The sequence below is a fragment of the Sturnira hondurensis genome, unplaced genomic scaffold (assembly GCF_014824575.4).
Source record: "Sturnira hondurensis isolate 20B ecotype Veracruz unplaced genomic scaffold, ASM1482457v3 Scaffold0008710, whole genome shotgun sequence".
In the NCBI taxonomy this organism is placed as follows: domain Eukaryota; kingdom Metazoa; phylum Chordata; class Mammalia; order Chiroptera; family Phyllostomidae; genus Sturnira; species Sturnira hondurensis.
Window position 1 is genome coordinate 4,380,338 of NW_028081341.1, and position 22,606 is coordinate 4,402,943.

At 39.1% G+C, this 22,606-nt stretch overlaps 1 protein-coding gene across 4 annotated transcripts in view; it reads left to right on the plus strand.

The window, feature by feature from the left end:
• The window catches only part of MID1 (midline 1), a 372,089-nt gene extending 351,296 nt beyond the window's left edge, over positions 1 to 20,793 (plus strand). For all 4 annotated transcript variants that reach the window (XM_037055572.1, XM_037055570.1, XM_037055573.1 and 1 more), the window contains exons 7-10: positions 1,452 to 1,595; positions 9,738 to 9,899; positions 11,385 to 11,592; positions 16,838 to 20,793. In XM_037055572.1, coding sequence (XP_036911467.1) covers positions 1,452 to 1,595; positions 9,738 to 9,899; positions 11,385 to 11,592; positions 16,838 to 17,186 — 863 coding nt within the window. In that variant the 3' untranslated portion in view covers positions 17,187 to 20,793. The remainder of the gene's footprint in view (positions 1 to 1,451; positions 1,596 to 9,737; positions 9,900 to 11,384; positions 11,593 to 16,837) is intronic.
• Positions 20,794 to 22,606: the final 1,813 nt, after the last annotated feature.

Sequence of the window (22,606 nt, forward strand, 5' to 3'; positions counted from 1 at the left end):
CAAGGTGCGCCCTTCATGTGGGCTGAGTACACCCTCCTCTTATAGATGAGTCTTGATTGCTGCCAGCAGGTCAATGAGAGGGATTTGCCTAAGCCAGACAGCTGATAGGACTATCTGTGACCCCTGGCCAACAACCACCTTCTTCCGTGACTTGTGGAGGTGGTTGGGTGGTGGTACTCCAACGTGGTCTGTAACTATCCACTGGGTGTGAAGGCTCTGGGGATTGCTGGGTGGTACAGGCAAAAAGGTCAGCCTCCACCTGTATTCTGTCTGGGGCCCCTTGGCATAAGCTATAAAGCAACATGCAGATGTCTGCTAGCACCAGGCCTGGGGCCACTCAATGAAAGGTACATGATTTGGGCTGAGCTATTGCTTATTTCAGTGTATTTATGAAGGTCTGAAGCCTGCATCTAGCCAAGCCCTTCATATGGAAAGGCCACTATTACCAGCTTGGATGGGCCCATAAGTTGGGTGGGGCAGAGCCTTAGGTAATCATCAGGGCAGGGTCATCCATGTGAACTAGGTTGATGGAGACTCAGATATGGTGACACCACTTTGTGGCTCTATGTGAGGGAAGGCTCAGAAAAGGAACAATGGCTGCGATCTGTGGTTCTGGGAGGAAGCTGTCCCCTAGCTCTCCCCATGATGCCAGACATTTCAGTTCCTTCCATGTATGCCACTAGTGCCCTTCAAGGTGCTTCCATGGTGCTGAAGGAGTGAGTCTCAGTAAGGGAATGTGTGGAGCACTCCAAGAAGAGTTGCCTGATAATCCCACGGTTTCACTGACCCAACCCCCCACTGGTTTTTACAGCCAGAAGTTATGATGACTTATCTTCCTGGCACTGGAACCCTGGGCTAGGTGGTCTGGTGTGGGGCTGGTATCCCTCACTCCTGAGATATCCCTCCATTTTATTTCCGCTATATGTGGGTTTAGGACCAGCCTGTTCCATATGTCTATGTGTCCACCCTTCTACTCCTCCTACCCATCTGGGTGAATGTGGTTTCTTTAATTCCCTAGTTGTCAGATTTCTATACAGCTCAATTTTTGACAGTTCTGAGTGATATTTGTTCTGTAGTTTAGCTATAATTTTGATGTAGTTTTGCGAGGAGGTGAGCCATATTTATCTACACCTCCATCTTGACTGAAAGTCCTGTTTACTTTTTGTTTAACATGGTTTTTTTCATGGATGAGACAGTATTGCTTATCTAATTTTCTAAACATGCTTTCAGGGTAAATAGAGATAAGTTCACACTGGCAGTTTGAAGTCACAGTCCTGATTAAAATTACACATAACAAACCTGCCAAATGTTGTTTGGATTGGGGTCACCATCTCTAAGATAATAGTCCTGATGAACCTGTTCAGAAAGGCCTGCTTTGACTGTCAAACATCTGTGAAATGTATCCCAGAGGTGAATGCTTCTCCATTGATGAACATTCTTGATGCCCACAGCTCCCAACCCTCCCACAATTAGAGAAGAGCTCTGCACAGCTTCCTATGACACCATCACTGTTCACTGGACCTCCGATGATGAATTCAGTGTGGTTTCCTATGAGCTCCAGTATACCATATTCACTGGACAAGCCAATGTTGTTAGTGAGTATCGCACACCCTATTGATTCCTCTGTCTGGTGACTGTTTTCTGATTAGATTGTATTTCTGAATATAAACATCAAGGGAAGACAAAGAATGCACAATATTTATGGGCCTGCCTTTCGTAGCCCAACAAGATGATAGCACTCACTTGTACTAGTAAAAATAAGTGGCCAGTGATGAAAATTAATGATTTCTAGTAAACCACAAGGATGAATCTTACAAACTATTGTTAAGAGAGAGAGGCAGGAAAAGAAAGAATATATGCAGCATGATTTCATTTATACATTTATAACTTGAAAATACAAATAAACTGTTTTATTTAGAGATGCATATATAGGTGGAAAAACTATAAGTAAAAGTCAGGATGATGGTTACCTCTGGGATGGGAGGGGAGTGGCACCACTGAGAAGAAATACATGTTGATTCATGGGGTTAACAGCATTTTCTGGTTATATTCTGGTTATTTCATGGTTATATCATACATTTAATTTCATGTACTTTTCTGAATGTTATTTTCCAATGTTTTTAAAGAAAAGGATTTAATAAAATGAGTAGCCAAAGAACACCAGATACCTGGTCTCATTCAAAGGAGAGCAGGGCCATCATTTGAAATGTTACTAATTGGCCTCCACCTGGGAAGAACCTGCAGACCTTACTTGAAACACAGGGATGCCTCTCTCTCACTGAGGCCCACAAGCTGTTAGATATCATAGACAATTCAATGATCTCACATGGCAGTAGCTGGCTAGAAAGACCATAACAGAGTAAGCACTCCTTCCCACCCACAGAGTTATTTAATTTGACTTGCGTAAATGGCAAAGGACAAGAAGAGTTGACATTTGAGGAGAGCAAGTTTAAAACTTCTTTAGCAAATAAAAATAGAATATGTCAAAGTAGAAGCCATTTCAACAAAGAAATATTTTGAGTAAATCCATATCAACTTAATGTTCTCATATTGTATAAACCTATTCTCTCTTACCTACACTATTCTTTCCTAGCAGAAGTACATCTAAGGTACATGATGCTTAAAATAAAAATCTGATTTAAGATTACTTAAAAGAGACACGCCAAAAGATTCCACTTCTAAGTGACTAAAGTATAAATGACCCATGCCCAACAAATGGTTCCTCCTTTCTTCCACATATCCCCTTTTCCAATCTTCCCCTCCTCGACCCTCTGCCCTTCCACTTCCTAATTGGCCAGGCTTGGAAGCTTTTACAAAAATCTTACCAGAGATTTTATCAAACATTCATTTTAAAGAGATGAAATTCAAAAGATGGTCAGAAATTCCAAGACAAATCACAAAAAGATATCATGAAGGTTTGAGAACAGCAGATACAAAATGGAGGGATGATTTGTTGCAAAAAAAAAAAAAAAAAAACTGGGATCAATAAGGATTGTGTCGGACTCAAAAACAGAGAAAGTTCTCTGAAAACACACAGAGGATTGATAGGAGCATCATCTGTTGGTGAGCAAATAATATAACCAGAAAAAGAAACATTTGGAGCCATTTCATACCTAAAAGTTGCTTATTAGCCCACATAAGGAATGTTATATTTCTCTGAAGTTGTGTTTGCACAATCAAGGAAAAATTATATCAGTTTTGCATTGTTATGTAAGAACATTTCCAAAACTTAGCAGCTTACATTTAACAACACCCAGTTATTATTTTAGTTCCCATGGGTCAGGATTCTGGGCACAGTTTCACTGGGTCTTCTTCTTAGGGTCCATAAGGCTGAAATAAAAATGTTGGCTGGGCCAGATTCTCATCTGGAGGTCCAGTTAAAGAAGAATTCACTTAGCTCCCTCAGGTTGCTGTCAGAATTTATTTCATTATGGTTGTGAAATTCATGGAAGTGAGAGAGAGAGAGAGAGAGAGAGAGAGAGAGAGAGATGGTTTGCTACTTCAAGTATCTCACCCCACACTTAAAGAGCTTACCTGATTAGCTCACACCTACCCAGAGAAACTTTCTTTTGATTAACTCAGAGTCAACTGATTAGGGACTTTAGTTATATCTGTAAACTCTCTTCACCTTTGCCACATAATGTAATATCACAGGAATGATAAAGAAGATAAGACCTTTTCTCCTTTGCCATATCTGTTAGTTAGAAGCAGGTCACAAGTTTTGCCTACACTCAAGGAGAGAGAATTGTACAAAGTTATGAATAGTATGGAGTGGGAATTATGGAAGGCCACATAAGGACATGTTCACCACAGATAGTTATGTCTCTCTTGAAGTTTCTTGATTCAAATTACTGTGGGCATTTAGACAGCACACATAGCTTTGGCCTAGACTGATGGGCCTGTATCAGTCAGTTTTTGCTAAATAGCCAACAACCACAGAACCTAAGTAGCATAGAACAATAAATGTCTATTTCTTGTATACCTGGAATCATCTAGGGGTCAGCTAGGAGGTCATACTGATCTTGGTTAGGCTCTGGCACATGTCAGGCTAATAACTGAGGCAACTCAAGTGTTACACAACTCTTTCCTACAGTCAATTTCAATCGTGTTCTCCTGGTGATTGTAGAGGTGAAGGTGTAAGGACAGGACCAATTGCACACATGCTTTCCAAGCCCCTGTCTCTGACATGCCATTGTCCAAGCAAGTCCCATGGGTGAGCCCAGAGTCAGAATGGGAGGATCTACAGGGTTGTATGGCAAAGGGTGGGGATAGAGGGAGGAGTGTGGAAGTGGAGCCAGAAGTCAATCTACTCTAGAACTCCAACTTAATACCAGCTCTTCACCCTATCCCCTAAATGAAAGGCAGATATTTATTGCTTGAAACGTAGAGTTTCTCAGGTGGTTAAATATTGCTAACTTGACTTCCATATTGTTGGCATGGAAAATAATACTAAAATAAGACATGTAAATGGAATAGATAAGAATAGACTGTGCCTATAGAAATCCAACAACAGCAGCACTGCTGAGCATAATGAACTCAGTCAGAGCTTTATGCTGGGTGATTCCAGAGAAGGTATTTTGTTTCTGGAAACCAGTTGCTAAAAGAAAATAAAGGCAAATGGCTTGGTGAAGATTATGGACCTGACTTATTTAATGCACAGATGCCAGAAAGGCCCACTTTCCCAGGATGAATGGAAAATAATGAAAGTACAAGTTCCCATCTAACCAGGTGCTCTCATCAGCTTGTTGGTATCAGGATTTATTCATCTCTTTAATGTACAGTTATCCAATGCCCTAATGTTTTGATGCCTTATAGGATTAAATTGCAACAAAGAATTTAGATAAAAAGATAACTGAGACACAAGCATTTTCAAATTATTTTATTTTTAAATACTATACCTATTTGTAGTGACTGAGGGAGACCTGCATTAGCTCTGTAATTTGGGGCAAATAATTTAATGTCCTTTGAGTCAGTTTTCTCCTCTGTAAGAAGAGGTAATGTTATAATCTCATATGGTGAAGATAACAAAACTGAAGGCCTTAGCTCTATATTTGCCACAGTGGTAGCACATGGACATTCAAAGTTATTATTCCAACAAAAATGTAGACTACACTCACCCATCAGTGCATTTTTTAAAGGCTGTTATTTTTGTTATATGATGAAGGTCAATAATATAATTTGCCAGGATTATCTACATGCTAGCATTTTATACAATCTTCATATGAAAGGCTTTCCTTGAATGTTGTTTGACCATCTGTCCTATCATTTGGAGGAATATCCTTTGCAGATGTTAAAGTGAAAGATAAGATGTTGAAAGCATATTGTAAATTAAAAGATATAATGCCTAAAAACTGTCTGTAGCTTCTATGCCACCAGAAAATCTACTGTCTCCATTTCATGGTTCCTTCACTTGTCATAATAAATTCTAGTTAATCCTCCCCAACTGACTTTATTGAAGGAGAGTTACATAATGTCTATGGAGCTTTCTAATCTTTTTAAAAATTATTTTATTGTTGTTCAATTACAGTTGTCTATATTTTCTCGCCACTTCTCCCCCCACCCCCTCCAAACCACAGGGTTTGGAAGCAAGGGTTCCCTCCCTTGCTTCCACCCCCCCCTTGGTTTTGTCCATGTGTCCTTTATAGTAGTTCCCGAAAACCCTTCTCCCCTCTGTCCCCTCCCCCCTCCCCTCTAGCTGTTGTTAGATTGTTCTTATTTTCAATTACTTTGGTTATATTTTGTTTGCTTTTTTTCTTTTGTTAATTATGTTTCAGTTAAAGGTGAGATCATATGGTATTTAAGGCTCCCACTAATCAAATTCATACACTCAAATGCAGAATTATTGATGTTACCAATTTTTATTTTTCATTTTTATTAACAGACTCATGGTTGAAGATGTTAATGAATTTATTAACAAATAGATATGTACTTCATTTTACAGTGTTATCCATGTTGTTCACCCAAAACTACTTTTTTTAATTTTTTAAAATTGTTGCTCAATTACAGTTGTCCCCTTTTGTCCCCCTCACATCGAAAACTACTTTTAATGCATCATTTAAAATCTTAAATTAGTGCCTTTCCCCCACAGTTTATTTTTACTCTTAGTAAAAATCAAAAGATTCATTTCTTCAAGATTTTGTTTTATTTTTTTAATTTAATTATTGTTCAAGTACAGTTTTCTGTCTTATATTTCCAGCCCTTCCCACCCCCCTGCCAGTGCTCCAAGGCAAAGAAGTTATCTGTGTTTATTTGTCATTTTGAAAATATTCATGAAAGTTATTAAACATATACTATTTTTATAGAAAAGAAAGAAAACAGTGTTAACTTCTGTCCAATCTGTTAGACAAAGATGTTAGAAGTGGTATGCCATCTCTCCGAAGGGTGTACATGTTGCATAATGTTTTATGGCAAGATGACAGTTGTTATACAAGACAATGAAATCCCAAATGTAATTAGGATCTTCTAATGAGTAGCATTATATGGGGAAATGCTTCTGACCCACTGTGACTAAGAAAAAAATGTACAAAATTGAAAAACTCAATTAAGCTTTATTATAGACTAATTATCTTTAAGTTCCATTGTTGTTTTAATACTTCAAGCCGAATTGGAAAAGGTGAGTGTTGGAATACCCTGAAAGATTATTGGAAATGAATTTGGAGAAAAGTGAAGTTTCAGTCAGGATGGTTAGTGGGTGTTTCATAAAGAGATGAATAAAACATGGTCGATAGTCCCGACACAGTGGGGTATTGAGGCAGAAAAGTCTGGTGCTTGGTGCCATGTACAGAAAGTTAAGTGGTGCTGGCGCAAGACCAATGCTAGCAGTGCAATAATGGTGCACTCCAAGGCACCCCACTTACTCCATCCCCCAAAAGAAAATGGTCAATGTTGCTTTCTTGACATTTTTAATCAACTTCTCAATTATTACTCTGGCAATGGCAATTATATAAAAAGTAAGTCTAAACAGTAATAGTTATCAGTATTTATGAAACTACGTTGTGCTAGTGTAAAGCTATCCAATGAAATTTTACTACTTCATAAACATTTGTTCTTTTAATATTCAGGGAAAAAAATTAGTGACCTCTTCAAAGTAATCAGGATAGCCAGGGTCCATATTTTTGTTTGGAAAAGGTTCCTGAAACATTACATCTTCTTTGTTGGGTTAAGACTTTGGATTTTAGGCCAAATTGCAGTTTGCAGCAATTCCAGACATCTGCTTTATGATGTTGTTGAAAGCAGTCCCCTACCACATTAAACCCAGCTTTGGGTTGTACAATGATGTAAAGTTTATTGAAACATTTTTACATTTGCTTTCTTTGACCACAGTAGTCATTTTACTGTAATATATGCAATTAAACAGGAACAGTGTAAATGCAATGACATTGATAGGATTCTCATTGATTGTACTGAATGTTATTATTGTTTTCATTCATGCCTGGGTGCTGTTGACAAAGGTCTAGGAATATGAGTAGATTATCCTAGGCAATAGAAAAGCTCATTGTTTTGTCTTGTTGCTATTATAATATTATTATTAAATATCTAAAGTGAGTTACAGGCTTCTTGGGGCCCAGAACTTAGAGTTCAAAATGACTGTTCTTTGCTTGGATCAAAATCTACTATTTGGCTGTGGCACTATCCAGAAGTATTGAGTTTATTACAGCTATGTTCAAGCAGAAGGTAAGGTGAGAAATTAGCAAAAGTGATATGCTATAGGGAGACTCCCATGTTACTAAACTATTTGTGAATGTTTTCGACAGTCTTACATAAGTAAGAATTTGTGGAAAAACAGAGAGCTAAGAGTTGGGGGAAAATAGGAGGTGAGGGTAAGAGGTGGTGCTGTTTTAGCTGCTCCTCTGTATCTCGAAACACAAATACACACACACAACCTCTTCTCTGAGCTTCACATTATTTCCTTACTTCATGCTGGCTTTGTCAAATTTGGTGGTCCTCCTGGTGAAAATGTTCCCAGGTGGAAATGTAAAGAGGTGACAGAAAATTCCCAAAGTCAAATACGTGTGTGTGTGTGTGTGTGTGTGTGTGTGTGTGTATTTTAAAGACCCACTGAAGTGTGTCTGAAAATATGGTATACCCAAGATGCAAATCATATAAGGGGAATTTTCACAATTGACAAAATACTTTTATGTTCTTCTCAACTGTGAGACTACCATGAGCAATGTTTAATTCAAAGGTTAGAGAAAGTATTTAGTAGGATTTAAAGACAGGCTTCCTGAACTTCTTTCTACAGAAATGTTTTATTAGATTCTCAAGAAGTGAGACCAAAGAAAGATTAAGGGGCTGCTTCTTGAGAGTGTGGTAAGGTATAAGTTGACTCAAGATCAAAAGAACTAACCATTTAACTTGAAAATCCATGCAAAGGAAGGGATGGAGGAGTGAGTTTAGAGCCCTCAGGAAGTGCAAGGGCCAGCCTCTCTATCAAAAACTGGTGAAGGAAATTCACCACAGGCAGGAAACTTCATGACAACCCAGTCACCTAGGAGCCGGGAAAAGGTTCTATTAGAGTAGAGTTTGACAGGTAGAGAGGGGAGATAGGAAAGTTGGACCTAGTACCAAAGAGATGTTTTCAGCATCAGCCAGCTGCAAAACAAAGCAGGCTTCCTTTTTCTTGCATGTTCCTCCAAGTATCATAAATTCTCAGCCTGCTCCCCAACCCACAGTTTGCAGAATGCAGCCAGAGCAGCAGCCCTACTTTGCTCTGAAACCAGCCATGCTAGGAATGCAGCTGGTCAAATCCCCGTGGATGTTTTTCTAAGACCCACGCTGGGACCTGGTCTGCCCATTATAGTGCCACTGCTGCAAGGTGTTCTCAGGAACATGTCTCCTGAATGAGTTAACTGTGGCCACACTGATGATGGATCACAAATAACCCTGATGATCATTTTCTTAGCTTCCCTGGCAGAAGTTAGCTTGGAGTTGGCCAGTCTCTGTTGGCTTTCCTCCTGCATTGGCTAGACAGTAGAGCTGTCCCCTAAACCTCATCCTATCTGGATGAGCAGACGAATGTTCTTGTGACAATGGCAGAGGCACAAGAGGGCAACAGAGACTCTAAAAGTTTTATAATGCCTACTTTTGCAACTGGTACCTTGACATTTCAGCCTCAACCAATTGGTTGAAGCAAGTCACATGGCCATTCAAAGCCATATGATAAGGGAATATATCCATCTGTTTACAGGAAGCAACTGCCAAGTCTCTTAGGCCTGGATCCAGGGTGGGGAGATGAACTAGAGTAAAAAATGCAGTCTACTACATCTACTTTAGTAAAGTCAACTTCTCATACATCCCTCAACATCTCTTCTCACCTTCTGTGAGTCTCAGAATTGATATGTAAAAGACAGAAAACTGTACTTGAACAATAATTAAATTAAAATTTTTTAAAAGAATTGATATGTAAATATTTAATGATCATCATAATGACAATGGAGGGGAGGAATCAGTGGTGACCCGTAGCACATAATCTGTGCTTAAGATACCAGGCAGAACCATCTTTGCTGCTCTCATCCATACTGAACAAAATTTTCAATATAATAATTTTAAGTGTTGTTTTGCATTTAGAGCACACAATAGGAATACATAATAATAATTACAGGTTGAACTACTTGTGGCAGGACACTGAGCATTCAAGTTTATTGATTGTCTCCTTAAGAAGTGAGAAAGCATTCCATTTATGGTTTAAATAACTTGAAATTATGCAAATGTTGCCCCACATCTGGTTGGCTTTGCAGGTCTCTGTAACTCGGCAGATAGCTGGATGATTGTGCCCAACATCAAGCAGAACCACTACACTGTACATGGTCTTCAGAGTGGCACCAAGTACATCTTCATTGTCAAGGCCATCAACCAGGCAGGCAGCCGCAGCAGTGAGCCTGGGAAGTTGAAGACAAACAGTAAGTTACATAAGTTCAGAAAAAACTGTAGTGTCTCCTTTCAGCTGCCTCTGTTCCCCTTTCTTTTCCTTTCCTCTGTTTTAGGTGTCACTGCCTGTCTCAGAAAGCAAGTAGAGAACCAGTGGGGACTAGTGTATTTTGCATCAAATACCACTGGATTCCAAAACTGACTCTACTCTTAAAGGCTATGAGACGATTAACTTCTCTGTGCCTCTGACTTTTTAATGGACAGGGTCCAGAGGGGAGAGGGGAGAGAATCATAGGGGAAAAGGGGATGGACTCACATGAACAAGTATAAAGGCCACATGGACAATAACTAAGGGTGGGGGGTGGAAATGGGAGGGAGGTGGGGAGCATGGGGCGGGGGGGCGGGCAGGGTTGGGAATATAAGACAGAAAGCTGTACTTGAACAAGAATTAAATTTAAAAATTATTAAATAAATAAATAAATAATCCTGGAAGGGTTCTTGTGAGAATTAGAGTGTATGTGTGTATATGTGTGTGAGATACACAGTCAGTGCTTTGTAAATGGCAGATATTTTCTGTAGCAGATTAGGAAATTAATAACTCATGCAGGAATTTTTTTATTTTACTGATGTCTGCCTAGGTCTATGACTCTCAATCAGGGGTGATTCTGCAACACCCCACCACTCCAGGAGGGGATATTTAACAATGTCTGGACACATTTTTGGTTGTCGCAGCTGAGGTGGATGCTACTGGCAACTAGTAGTTTGAGGCCAGGGATGATGGGAAACATTCCACAATACACTGGACAGCCCACAACAAAAAATGATCTGGTTTATACACGTGTCTCATAACACTGTCGTCTCTCTCTCTGTCTGTGCCCACATGTGTTTTGTTTTAGCCTCTTTTTTTACATCTTTTGATCTAGAAATATTATGTTATATAACACAGTATTTCCTTACATTAAGACCTCCCAAGAGAAAGCAAATTGGAGTGTGTCAGTATGGTGCCATGTTATAGGATTGCCAGCCAGCCAGTCAACTAGAACAATAACTGTTGTTCTGGAGAACCCTCATTTAACTCAAATCCTTGATTTCAGTAGTCAAATAACTTTATATTACTGCTGATAAACACATACTTTTTAAAGATTTTATTTATTTATCTTTATAGGGGAAGGGAAGGAGAGGGGGGAGAGACATATCAATGTATGGCTGCTTCTTGTGCATCCCCTGCTGGGAACTGGCCTGCAACCCAGGCATGTGCCCTGACTGGGAATCGTAATAAACGCATACTCTTAAACATGAAACTAATTTCTCCTCTCAGTATTTCTGCTGGTATATGTTTTTAGAGAGTAAGTTGGAAAAAATGAGTAAATGCATACACTGGGGTTAATTCTATAAAATATATCTTTGAGACATGTCATGACTGTTTTTAAAGTCTGATTCTGAAAATATGTTATTGGTCATATTAAGTAAATAGTCCTTTTCCTCTTCCTCTTTTTCTTTTGTAAACTTGTTTCTAGGCCAACCATTTAAACTGGATCCCAAATCTGCACATCGAAAGCTAAAGGTGTCTCATGATAACTTGACAGTAGAACGTGATGAGTCATCATCCAAAAAGAGTCACACGCCTGAACGCTTCACCAGCCAAGGGAGCTATGGTGTAGCTGGAAACGTGTTCATTGATAGTGGCCGGCATTACTGGGAAGTGGTCATAAGTGGAAGCACATGGTAGGCAATTATATCTATTGTCTCCAGTTATAAAAAGGCACATCTTACTCTATACCAGAGCATCAACCCATACCAGAATCCACCTTGACAAAGAACATGCAGAAAACCTCTGTCATATCAGTCAGCCATTGCTACAGTCATGCTGTATAACAAACACCTCAAACCTCAGTGGCTTCAAACAACAATCATTTATTATTGCTTACTAACACCTCACATCTGTGGGTCAGCTAAGCAAGGCTAACCTCAGCTGGGCTTTTTGCTTTAAGCCAGGGGTGTCATACTCATTTTCACTGGGAGCCACATCAGCCTCACGGTTGCCTTCAAATGACCGAATGTAACTTTAGGACTGTATAAATGTAACTACTCCTTAACTAGGGCCAAGGAGCTCAGCACTGCTGCCAGGTAGAAACAACATGCTGGGCCAGATAAAACAAGGTAGAGGGCCAGATTTGGCCCATGTGCCTTGTGTTTGTCACCTGTGCTTTAAGTTATAAGTTGGATCTAGATCTGTTCTATGTGCCTCTTCATCCTCTTTGGATGTGTGGGCTACCCATGCCGTCTTCTTAAGGATCCCAAGAGTACAAGCACAGTTCAAGCCACTGCTTGCTTCATGTCTACTACTCATTGGCTAGCCACATGGCCAAGCCCAAAGCCAACAGTGCAAGGAAGTGTATTCCTCCCATGGAGGAGAGAAGAGAGAGTATTTGTCAAGTAATCATATAACCTACCATTCAACCAGTAAGAAAAATAACTGGTTTTAACTTCATTCATTTTTATTTATGGCAAGAATTGCAGTTATGATAGATTCCTCATCCCTGGGGAGATTTACTATGCTAACACTGCTCTTTTATGCCTAAAAACATGGGTCAGCAGACTACAGTCCTTGGGCCAAACCTGGCCCACTTCCTGTTTTTGTAAATAAAGCTTAATGGGAACACAGCCTCACCCATCTTTTCCATCTTGTCTATAGCTGCCTTTGAGCCACACAGCAGAGTTCAGTAGTTAACAGAATCCTATGATCCATAGAGCTGAAACATTAACTTTTTGGCCCATTATAGAAAAAGTTTCCCAATACCTACATTAAAACTTACTCTCATTACTTAAAAAAACTGATTTCTGTTGCCTTGTATGTTTTTTGATTCTGGACTGGGCCAATTGGTGCTAATGGCTGAGAACTGAAGTACTCAAGGAAGCAGTGATCATGGGCTGGGTGGGAATCACTTCAAAAGGTCTGGTAGATCCAGCCCCGGGACTTTGTAAACCTAAGGGTGAAAGTCAGGGTGCAGTCTACATTTTAATTAGTTTACCTTGCCAGGTTAACCTCACAAAGCTGACCTTGCTTATTCTGCAGCCACAAACTCAACACCTTACTCTGGCTGGCTGTTGCAAAAATTTACGTGTTTGCTGTGGCTCAGAAAGCTGTGGCTCAATTTTTATTTGAGCAGTCATCATCTAGCACAACTATGCACCAAGCACTAGTCTAAGCATTTTACAAATGTTGGCTCATTTATCCTAACCCTACAAGGGTAGGTACTGGTATCCCATTTTACAAAGGGAATGACTGAAACACATGCCCAATGTCACAAAGCTCACAGGTAGTAGAGTTAGGAAGTCTTCAATCAGAGTGCAAACTCTTACCCAAGAGTCCAATTTCTGGTTTGGCAGGTCAGGTGATTTTTGTCACAATTATTCAACACTACTTGTAGTGAGAAAGCAGCCATAGACCATATATCCACAAATGGGTGTGTCTGTACCAATAAAACTTCATTTGTGAAAATAAGCAGAGGGCCACATTTGGCTTGTGAGTTGTAGTTTGCTGATCCCTGCTCTTAACCAACATGCTGTATTTTTGAAACAGTATAATTAGTTTTTAGGGCTTACAGTGGTGTACTCAAGAAGTAATAGGTTAATCCTTGCTTTAAAAAAAACTCAAAACTGCATAACCTGAAGACGATGAATATTATAACATTGTTATTTTTGAGATGAGAATGCTAAAACACTTCTCATTTATTTAAAAAAAACTTTAAATTCAAATGTATGCAAATAATGTTTATATAAGTAAACTGAAATCTAAGTGAAATCACAGGCTTGGATGCTTCATGTCTCCCAAAAGTAGTAACTATATTGGCCAACCAAGTAGGTTTTCTTCTGTTGTGATCCTCACATTTCTCTTTGCCCAGAACCTTTTCCTGTTCCAGCATCCTCCTGGAGGATGGGAAATGAATCCTTCCACTTCATTCGGCTCTGGTCCAGACTGGCATTTATAGTTTTTAGCTCCACGGGGGCAAGATAAAAGCCCAAAGGAAAATTCAATGAATTGTTGCAGGTGCAGAGGAGCAAACATTTCTAGTTAATGTGCTGTGTTAACCTGGGATGGAATCCAGTGTCTAAATAATTACAAGCCCATTAATAATTATTTATGGTAAATGATACCTGATCATTATGATCTTATTCCCATTGATGAATAGTGTGGGAAATTCTGCCAGACCACTTCAGTTGTATAAACACAGATCAGCATTACCTTGAAAATACCCTCCAGATGTCAAAACCAACTTATAAAGGGGGAAATTTTTAAATTAATTGCCACAGTTTGGTTTTTTACAAACCTGATTTTGTCAAATTCAGAAAATTCTCATGTAGAACATAATTGAACATTTCCTGGGTGGTGTTAGCAAGCAAGGGAGTGACCTCTACCATCAAATTCTTCTGATGCCTTGATTTACAACAACTACTGACACATATATTTTTTCATGAAATACAGTCTTGACTTTAAATTAACATGCATGTTATGATCCATGCAATGGGGCATGTTAACATTGCTCTGAGAAGCATAATTTTTGTCCTTTTTTAATTCTCTGAGTCCCACTGCATAACTTAATGGAACATCACCTTCTGTCTGCTCCTTCAAGTTCAATAGAAATATGTGCATTTTTCAGATTAATGATAGTATAATGGTATTTTCCTTTGCTTAATGGACTGTACATGTAGTTCTTACTGTCTAATGCTGATAATGTGCAGTTGGTATTTTTTGAAATAGTGTTAACTAAGCATGGGTTCATGCAAAGATTACTGGGCCAGAAGTCAAGGGGAAGAGGGCAACATCCTGGATTTTGCTCCTAATTTTAACCTTCTCTGTGTTTTCTCATTTGCTGAATGAAGTCTTTCATACCTGCAGTAGCTATATTATAGGGAGTTTAGTTCAAATGGGGAATAAATGTCAAAGTTCTTTAATAAAAAAATAAAAGTGGTATGCAGCAACAAGAAGGAAACAATACAGATATGTGGCTATTTTGTGTTGCAAATGTAGATTCCAAATTATCTGAAAAAATGGCAACATTGTCTACCAGAGCACAGAGAATATCCATGGGGAAAATACCCCAAAATTACAAAACAAAAACCTTTCCAAAGTGCCTCAGTTAGGCTTCAATAGAAAAACAAAAGTTACCCTAGATACTCCAAGGAGGAAGAGAACCAGGGGCTTACTGGAGCTGAGGAAAGGCTGGGAGCACAAGTCAGGGAGCCTGCCATTCCAGTCCATGAAGCCTGGATGTGCTGTGGGTGCTGGAAGCTGACCCACAGCCCACAGGCTAGTATGCCCAGGAGCTCACCCAAAAGCTTCCATAAAGCTTACCTCTGCTGTCTGGAAAAGAGTGTTTACTCTTCTCTTAGAACTTCTGGGTCTTGTGCAAGGGACCCACACTGGCAGAACCTTATCCTGACTCCTACTGGAAAGAAGATTCTGGAAAGTGCAGCCCCAGGATTGTCCCTGTGATCTAGGGCAGGATTTGTGAGAGAGAAGAGAAAAGGTTGAATTGATGGCAGACAGGTTAACACACTGGAATTAATGGATTATTAATTCCATTCTCTTTTTTAATTCAATGATTTTTAAACAAAGCACTTTTAAACTGATTATATTTTAAACCCAACATGTGATTTTTAAAAGAATGTCCTTTTATCAAAGACCAATGAGGTTTTTGTCTCTGCATGGGTATGGTAACATATGTCAATATCTAGTTAGACTAGTTTTTGTTATAACATATTAAAAGTTGAGCTCTCAATCATTCACTCTTTATTAAGAATGGTGGGGTTTGCTTATCTTCATAACTGAAATACTATACATAGTAATATGTATAGTATTTACATATAGAGCCATACCTCAGTGGGGTAAAAAGAGATTAAGAAACTTAGAACATTGTGAAAAGAATTCTTAACATGTTTTTGAGCAGTGAGAGAACATTTAGAATAACCAGGATATCCATCTGCTTAAAGACATTCAGAATTTTTCAAAGTGTAGCAGGAAATATAAGCAGAACAGCTCTTGGCAGTGATGAATACACAATTTCTGATGAGGGTAGGCGTTAGAGAATGTTTTTTGTGGCCTTTTGAATGATCATAGGTTTAAATTCCGAATCTATTACTTATTAGTAATGTATCAATGGACAAAAATAATAAAATAACAGTTACTAAATGTTCCATGCCAGCCTTGTACCCAGGATTGTACATGTATTCTTTCCTTTGCTCCTCAAAATAACCTCAGATGGAGACTGTCATTGTCCCTGTTTTACAGATGAGAAAACTGAGGCCGTATGGTGACAAGAAACTTATCCCCAGAAATGAAAATCATTCTGCATGATTGCCTTCTGCAAAGTGGACTTGAAGTTGTGGAAAATGACAAACATGACCTCACTTGAAAAATTCAATGGTCAAGAGGAAAAGTCTAGAGTAGTGCTGTTCATGTAGCCATGGGCCACATGCAGCTATTTAAATTATTTCATTTAATTAAAATTAAATAAATATATAGAGTTCAGTTTCTCATTCTTAGCAGCCACAACTCCAGTGCCTGGTAGCCACATGTGGCTCCTGACCACCATATTGAACAGAGACTAACATTTAAATCATTGCAGAAAGTTCTGTTGGATGCTGCTGATCTAGAGAATTCATTGTGTGAGTCTTTATGACAGTATTTAAAAAAGCAGCAAAACACAGAGTTCAAATTCTCTTGTAATGTCTGAACTGAAAACAGGGATGTGGGTCAATACAATGGCCCCTTTCTGTCCACTATATGTTTGGGAGGGAAGAAGATGAGGAACATATGTGTCAGGGCTCTTGCCAAGCTTTCATTGAAGGAAATGAACAGGGACACCAGAGGAATGCATTCTCAGGACCCCTGAGGACCATAGAAAGTATTTCACGTATCTGTGCAATGTGCTCATTTTTTTTTCCTGTTGCTGTTTTGTTTCTGCAGGTATGCCATTGGCCTTGCATACAAATCAGCCCCGAAACATGAGTGGATTGGGAAGAATGCTGCTTCCTGGGCACTGTGCCGCTGCCACAATAACTGGGTGGTGAGACACAACAGCAAGGAAATCCCCATCGAGCCAGCCCCCCACCTCCGGCGCATTGGTATCCTGCTGGACTATGATAATGGTTCCATCGCTTTCTACGATGCTTTGAACTCCATCCACCTCTACACCTTTGACATCACATTCTCCCAGCCTGTGTGCCCCACCTTCACTGTGTGGAACAAATGTCTGACCATTATAACTGGGCTTCCCATCCCAGATCATCTGGACTGCACAGAGCAGCTGCCATGAGTACCTGGCCACATGGAGGTGCTTTCTTGGGAATAGAAAGGCTCATGGCCACCATTTAGGGGACAAAGAAAGCACAGGCTTCCTGAGTATGATTAAATCTCACCAAAAAATATCCAGGAATTAGCTAAGATAGGTCTCAAAACAGGCGATTGCTTGCCTCCTCTTTACTGTGTTTTGTATTAAGTATAGTCTTTAATAATTTCCTCAATTTTTTTGTATTTACAGGAAAATTTATAGATTATTTATAAAATAAACATAATGGGGATTACGATTCTTTTAGGAATTACTTGGTTTTGCACATTTAGAGGCCCATACATTTATCAGCTATTTACAATCTTTATTTCACCATAGTCTATGACAGTGCATAACAGAATATGCAACTGCTATAAAAATAAAATAGTTTTGAACCTAGTAGGGAAGTAAATGGGAATTCTTACTCTTGTTTATCTTGAGGTGTTTTAACTGTGATGTAAGAAGCTTTTGTTAGGTCAACTAAAGTGGAGAGTTAAAGCAAGAATGGAAAGAATTGAATTTGGAGCTTGGAATCTGCAATGGCCAAGTCTTTAATTACCTTCTGATGGCTGGTGAAATACCTGGAAAGAAAGGTTCTGAAACCTTTGGCCATATTGTACCCTGCTTTTCCCAGGATTAAGGATCCTGGAAGAATATTAAGAATGAGATTGCAATTGAAAATAGTCACTTTGAATCCTACTGATTATTCAGAAATTCAACCTGATTTGTGTTTCATCAGAATTAGGATTCTATTTCATGGCATAAATCTATTTCATTCTTCCTATTAATAGTTTCTTTAGGCCTGTGAAATTTATTCACTACATTTAATAGCTGCCCTATCCCTCCGCCCTCACACAAATAACTTTTCTTTTGTCACTGGGGCTGAGGAAATAAACATTTTCTACCACTAATAGCAGTACCACTGTGCGTTGATTTTGCTCTCCAGGACATGGCCCCAACCACCACTGCCATGTCCAAATATAAGTTACCCCCCAAGCATTTAACATTTATGACAAAGGACATTGCATAAAGTACTATTTGCTAGTACACATGCCTCAAAAGTTATTATAAACTGACTTTCATTAAACACATCTTGAAAGATGTAGAAGTCCCTCTGTATATTCTAGTATAGTTTACCATAGAGTTATAAGACAAAATCAAATTTGCTATTCCCACACTGGAACCTGCCAATGGAACCTGCTAATAGAATATCAGGTGGGATTTTTGGCATGCTGACCTGACATGTCAGAATGGTCCATAGAGTAAGGCTTTCTCAAGCAGTCCTTGGACCTGGAATCTGGCATTAGTTCTACCTTGATGAAAGGCATGATACCTACAAATCATTTCATGTGCTAAAATATTTATCTGGGCTACTGGGTCAGCCATTTTGATTGAACAGGCTAGTGGATTTAAGCATAGTTTTTAGTGATTTGTTTTTAAGCAAATCAACCAATTATTCTTCTGTACTCACTCCATCCATAGACCCACTGTTTCAATATCACATTGTGTGATTTTGAGTTTGGACCTCATGGCGACCTCCCATGCTTCTGTCCTCTTCACTGGCAGATGCTCTCCTTTTTCTTAACAGAGTCTCTATATTTACTATATTATTTATACCCAGATGAATATTTTGATAGCTACTTAGGTCGATTTCACATCTAAAAGATGAACACCTCAATGGGAAAAAATCATTCTTTGGAAACCTAATAGGATTTTTTTATAATATAAAAACAATGCGTATTTGCCTTCCCAGAATAAACTGAAGTGTTGTCTTAGTAACTTTTACATACTGTTTTTGGTAGCTGAATAATGAATATTTTAATGCACTTTGTACATTAACAGGTTTTAAATAAAAGGGTCTAAAATTCATGGTCTCCAGGTACCAATAAATACTACAGTTTGCCTTACGAAGTTAATGTAAAGCATTTACCAGAAGGACAATATTTCCATGAATATAATGTTTTTCAATATAAAGCAATTACTACTCAAATTTTCACTGCAAGCCATTTAGGTTATGTTTTGACTATTTTTATAAAGACAAGGGATTATGTTATAATTTTGTTGTGGAAGTCTCACTCTTTGCTAACTTAAAACATTGTGGATAATACCAGTTATGTCCATGTTGTCATATTTACCAGAAAATATGTATATGGTGGAAGTCCACATTGTTTACTTTCATTACTGTAATGATGTAGAAAATATTTCCATGTGGATTTTTTTGAAAGTCTAAAAAATATATGGTATACATACTGCAGTACAGTTCTTTAAATGGATCAGGGTCACAGTATTTTGTTTTTGAGGTCCTTCATGAGAAGCATTGTAACCCAGGGGAGGAAAAGATGGCAGTGCCAATTAAATTAATACAACAAAATTGATGCAGTGCCAGCTGAGGCTGCTGGATCCATCGTGTTTATGTCAACAATGCTATCACCATCTTGAGATTCTTAATAGTTTTGAACAAAGAGCCTGCATTTTCATTTTGCACTGGGCCTCAAATTATGCAGCCAGTCCTCAAAACAAAACTCAGAAATATGGCACCTCTCTTCTACATGGATACAAATGAAGAAACCTGGATCTAATGTCAAAGTGGCTGGCCATATAATTCAAGTAGGAATCTAAATAGATTAATATGAGAAAGAGCTTGGATGAAGATTTTCTTCCCAGCATTAAAAGAAAATGACTTCAAAAACTGACTGCAAATATTAATGATGGTTTCTGCTGGAGAAGAGGAAAAGAGCAGATGACAAACAGGCATTTTATTATGGTACTGATATATTGATCTTAAGCTTGCCAACGAACCAAACCAGCACCCTCCAATGAACGTGGAATTCCATTCTGGCTCCAGGCATATATGCATTGCTTGCAGAGACAGACATATATGCTCACTTGCATGTGCTTTTAATGTTGGGAAGTTGATGATCTATCTGGTCTGCCCTTGCAAAGTGTTAAGAAGAATACAAAGACAATAATGGGGGAGGAAGGTTATTTTCAAAATAGTGCTTCTCAACAAGGGGGCAATTGGTCAATGTCTGGAGTCATTTTTGGTTCGAACTTGGGAGAGGGTGCACCCGGCATCTCATGAATAGAGACCAGGAATGCTGCTCAACCTCCTACAATGTACAGCACAGCTATGACAAAGAATTGTCTGGCCCAAAATATAAGTAGTGCTGTAGATAAGAAACTCTTGTTCTTTGTGGATTTTTTAAAGGAAAAGTCTCACAAATATTTTCTACTTTTCCTGTAATTGAGTCAATGCCTGATATATCAAAAAGAGAAGAAAAGTGGACACCAAAATCTTCACTGCACTGGCTCCTTCACTTTCAAAAATATTTACATCATAATGAAAAATCTGAAAGCTGAAAAGCAATCCAAGCCAGTGTAAATGGGAATCCATTAATTAGTGTCATGAAGATGTGGTGGTGATTTGCTGAGTTTGTAAATGGAAAGTTGGTTCTCTGTGTTGCTCCTTTCACCTGGACAAATTCAGTCCCTGGTACTCGAGTCACACTGCCAAGACCTCACCCAGCCCAAGCTATTCTCTTCATTGCTGTTGTTTTCTGCTTCAAAATAAAATCATTTTTGTGGTTTCAAAGCCCTCTGACTCTGCCTGTCTCTGTTCCTTTTCTTCATTTTGTGTTTTCACATTCATGATTCCCACAAATATTTATCCAACTTACTACTTTGTGACATATAATCTATTTTTTTGCCTGAAATTTGCTCGTGTCTACCATCCTGCCTCTTCATTCAAAATACAGTTACTTTGCAAGACTCAAAATAGTACCCAGGGATTTTTTAAAAACACAACAAAAGAGAACCTATATGGCAGTGAAGACCTGGAACAAGAATGGCTTGATTTTGAGTCTTATAGGCGGGGTTGCAGGGGGGGGGGGAGGACAAGGATGATTTGAGCAGAGGAGTTGAGAGTCTTTACAGTGTGGTCTGGAACACTCCCAGCAGTTAGTCCATAAATCTATTCCCAACCCCACCCCCTGGTTCACAGAACTTGACTTACTCATTACAGATGCAGGCCCCTTTGATCTAAGTCAGTGCTGTGCAGTATGGTCATGGGTCTGCAGCATCAGCACCACCTGTGAACTTGTTGGAAATGCCAGTTCTGTAGCCCTACTCATCAGAATCTCAGGGGACATGACCCAGCAAGTAGAGTTCTAACGAGCTCTCCAGGGGGTTCTGATATTAGCAAAAATTTGTGAAGTGCAGTTCTGGAGGGCTTTATCCAGTCTCATATCCCATATGAAAATGCACTTAGATCTTGAAATGTGTTTTCAAGGTAATGTGCTTTATAACCAGCATGATGTGATGCAGTGATTCTTAACCTGGCTGAGCATTAAAACCACCTTTTATTTTTTTACAAATGCCAATTCCTGGAGCCCATCCTGAAAGATTAGAGATGAAGTCTAGAGTGTGGCCTGGCACCCTGTACAATTTTTGGGAGTGATTTTAAAGTGCAGCCAGGATAGGCAGCCAATGTTTATAAAGGTCAGATAGTACATATTTTAGGGTTTGAAGGCCATACTGTCTCTGTGGCAACTACTCTGCAACTGTAGAGTGAAAGCCACCATAAAGGATCTGTAAATGAATGAGTGAGGCTGTGTTACAATGAAACTCCATTTACAAACAAGCATGAGGCTACATTTAGCTTCTGCTGTATTTTGCCACCTCCTGCCGCAGCAAATATGAAACCAGAAAAGCCAGCATTCGTGCTGCCTGTAACTATGAGAACCAATAAAGACAGATTGAGTCTTTATGGACAGCAATCTGAGCATATGGCAAGTTATGTACTCTAACAAACCGTCTTACATTCTAGTTCAAACTGACCCTTTTGATAAGGACAAGAAAAGTGTAAGTAAGGGGTTTGGAATTCATGGAAAAGGTTAATCAGATAAAATGCTACAGCATTTTTCTGTGTTCTTGGCAGTGGTCTTTATGTGTGTCCTGGGTGATGGGTGTCTGACCCTGAGCACAACAGCCTAGACACCATCTCAATTGCTTTGCGGTCCTGAGACACAAAGGTGGAACTGCTTGTGGTCTCCTGGAGTCATGGTGGGTCATACCTTCAGTTCCTGAAATAATAGCTTTACATGCACTGATTGCTAAGTTTATTGACTACTATCTAATACTCTTATTTTCCAACTCTCAAGTCTCCCATCAGACACAGTACTAGACTAGCAGCACAAAGCCCTCAGGGCATGCTCTAACGATCTCATTCTCCTCACTCACTGACAACTCAGCTATGTCCCCTCATGGCTCTGGGCCTCAGTGAGCTTTCAAGTCCTTTCCATCTTTGAATCACATCAATTCTGAAATCACAGAACTTGTGGAGAATTAGAGTACTTAAGACAAGGCCACTCATGGATTATTAGAAGATTCTTTTATCCAACAGAGAAGGG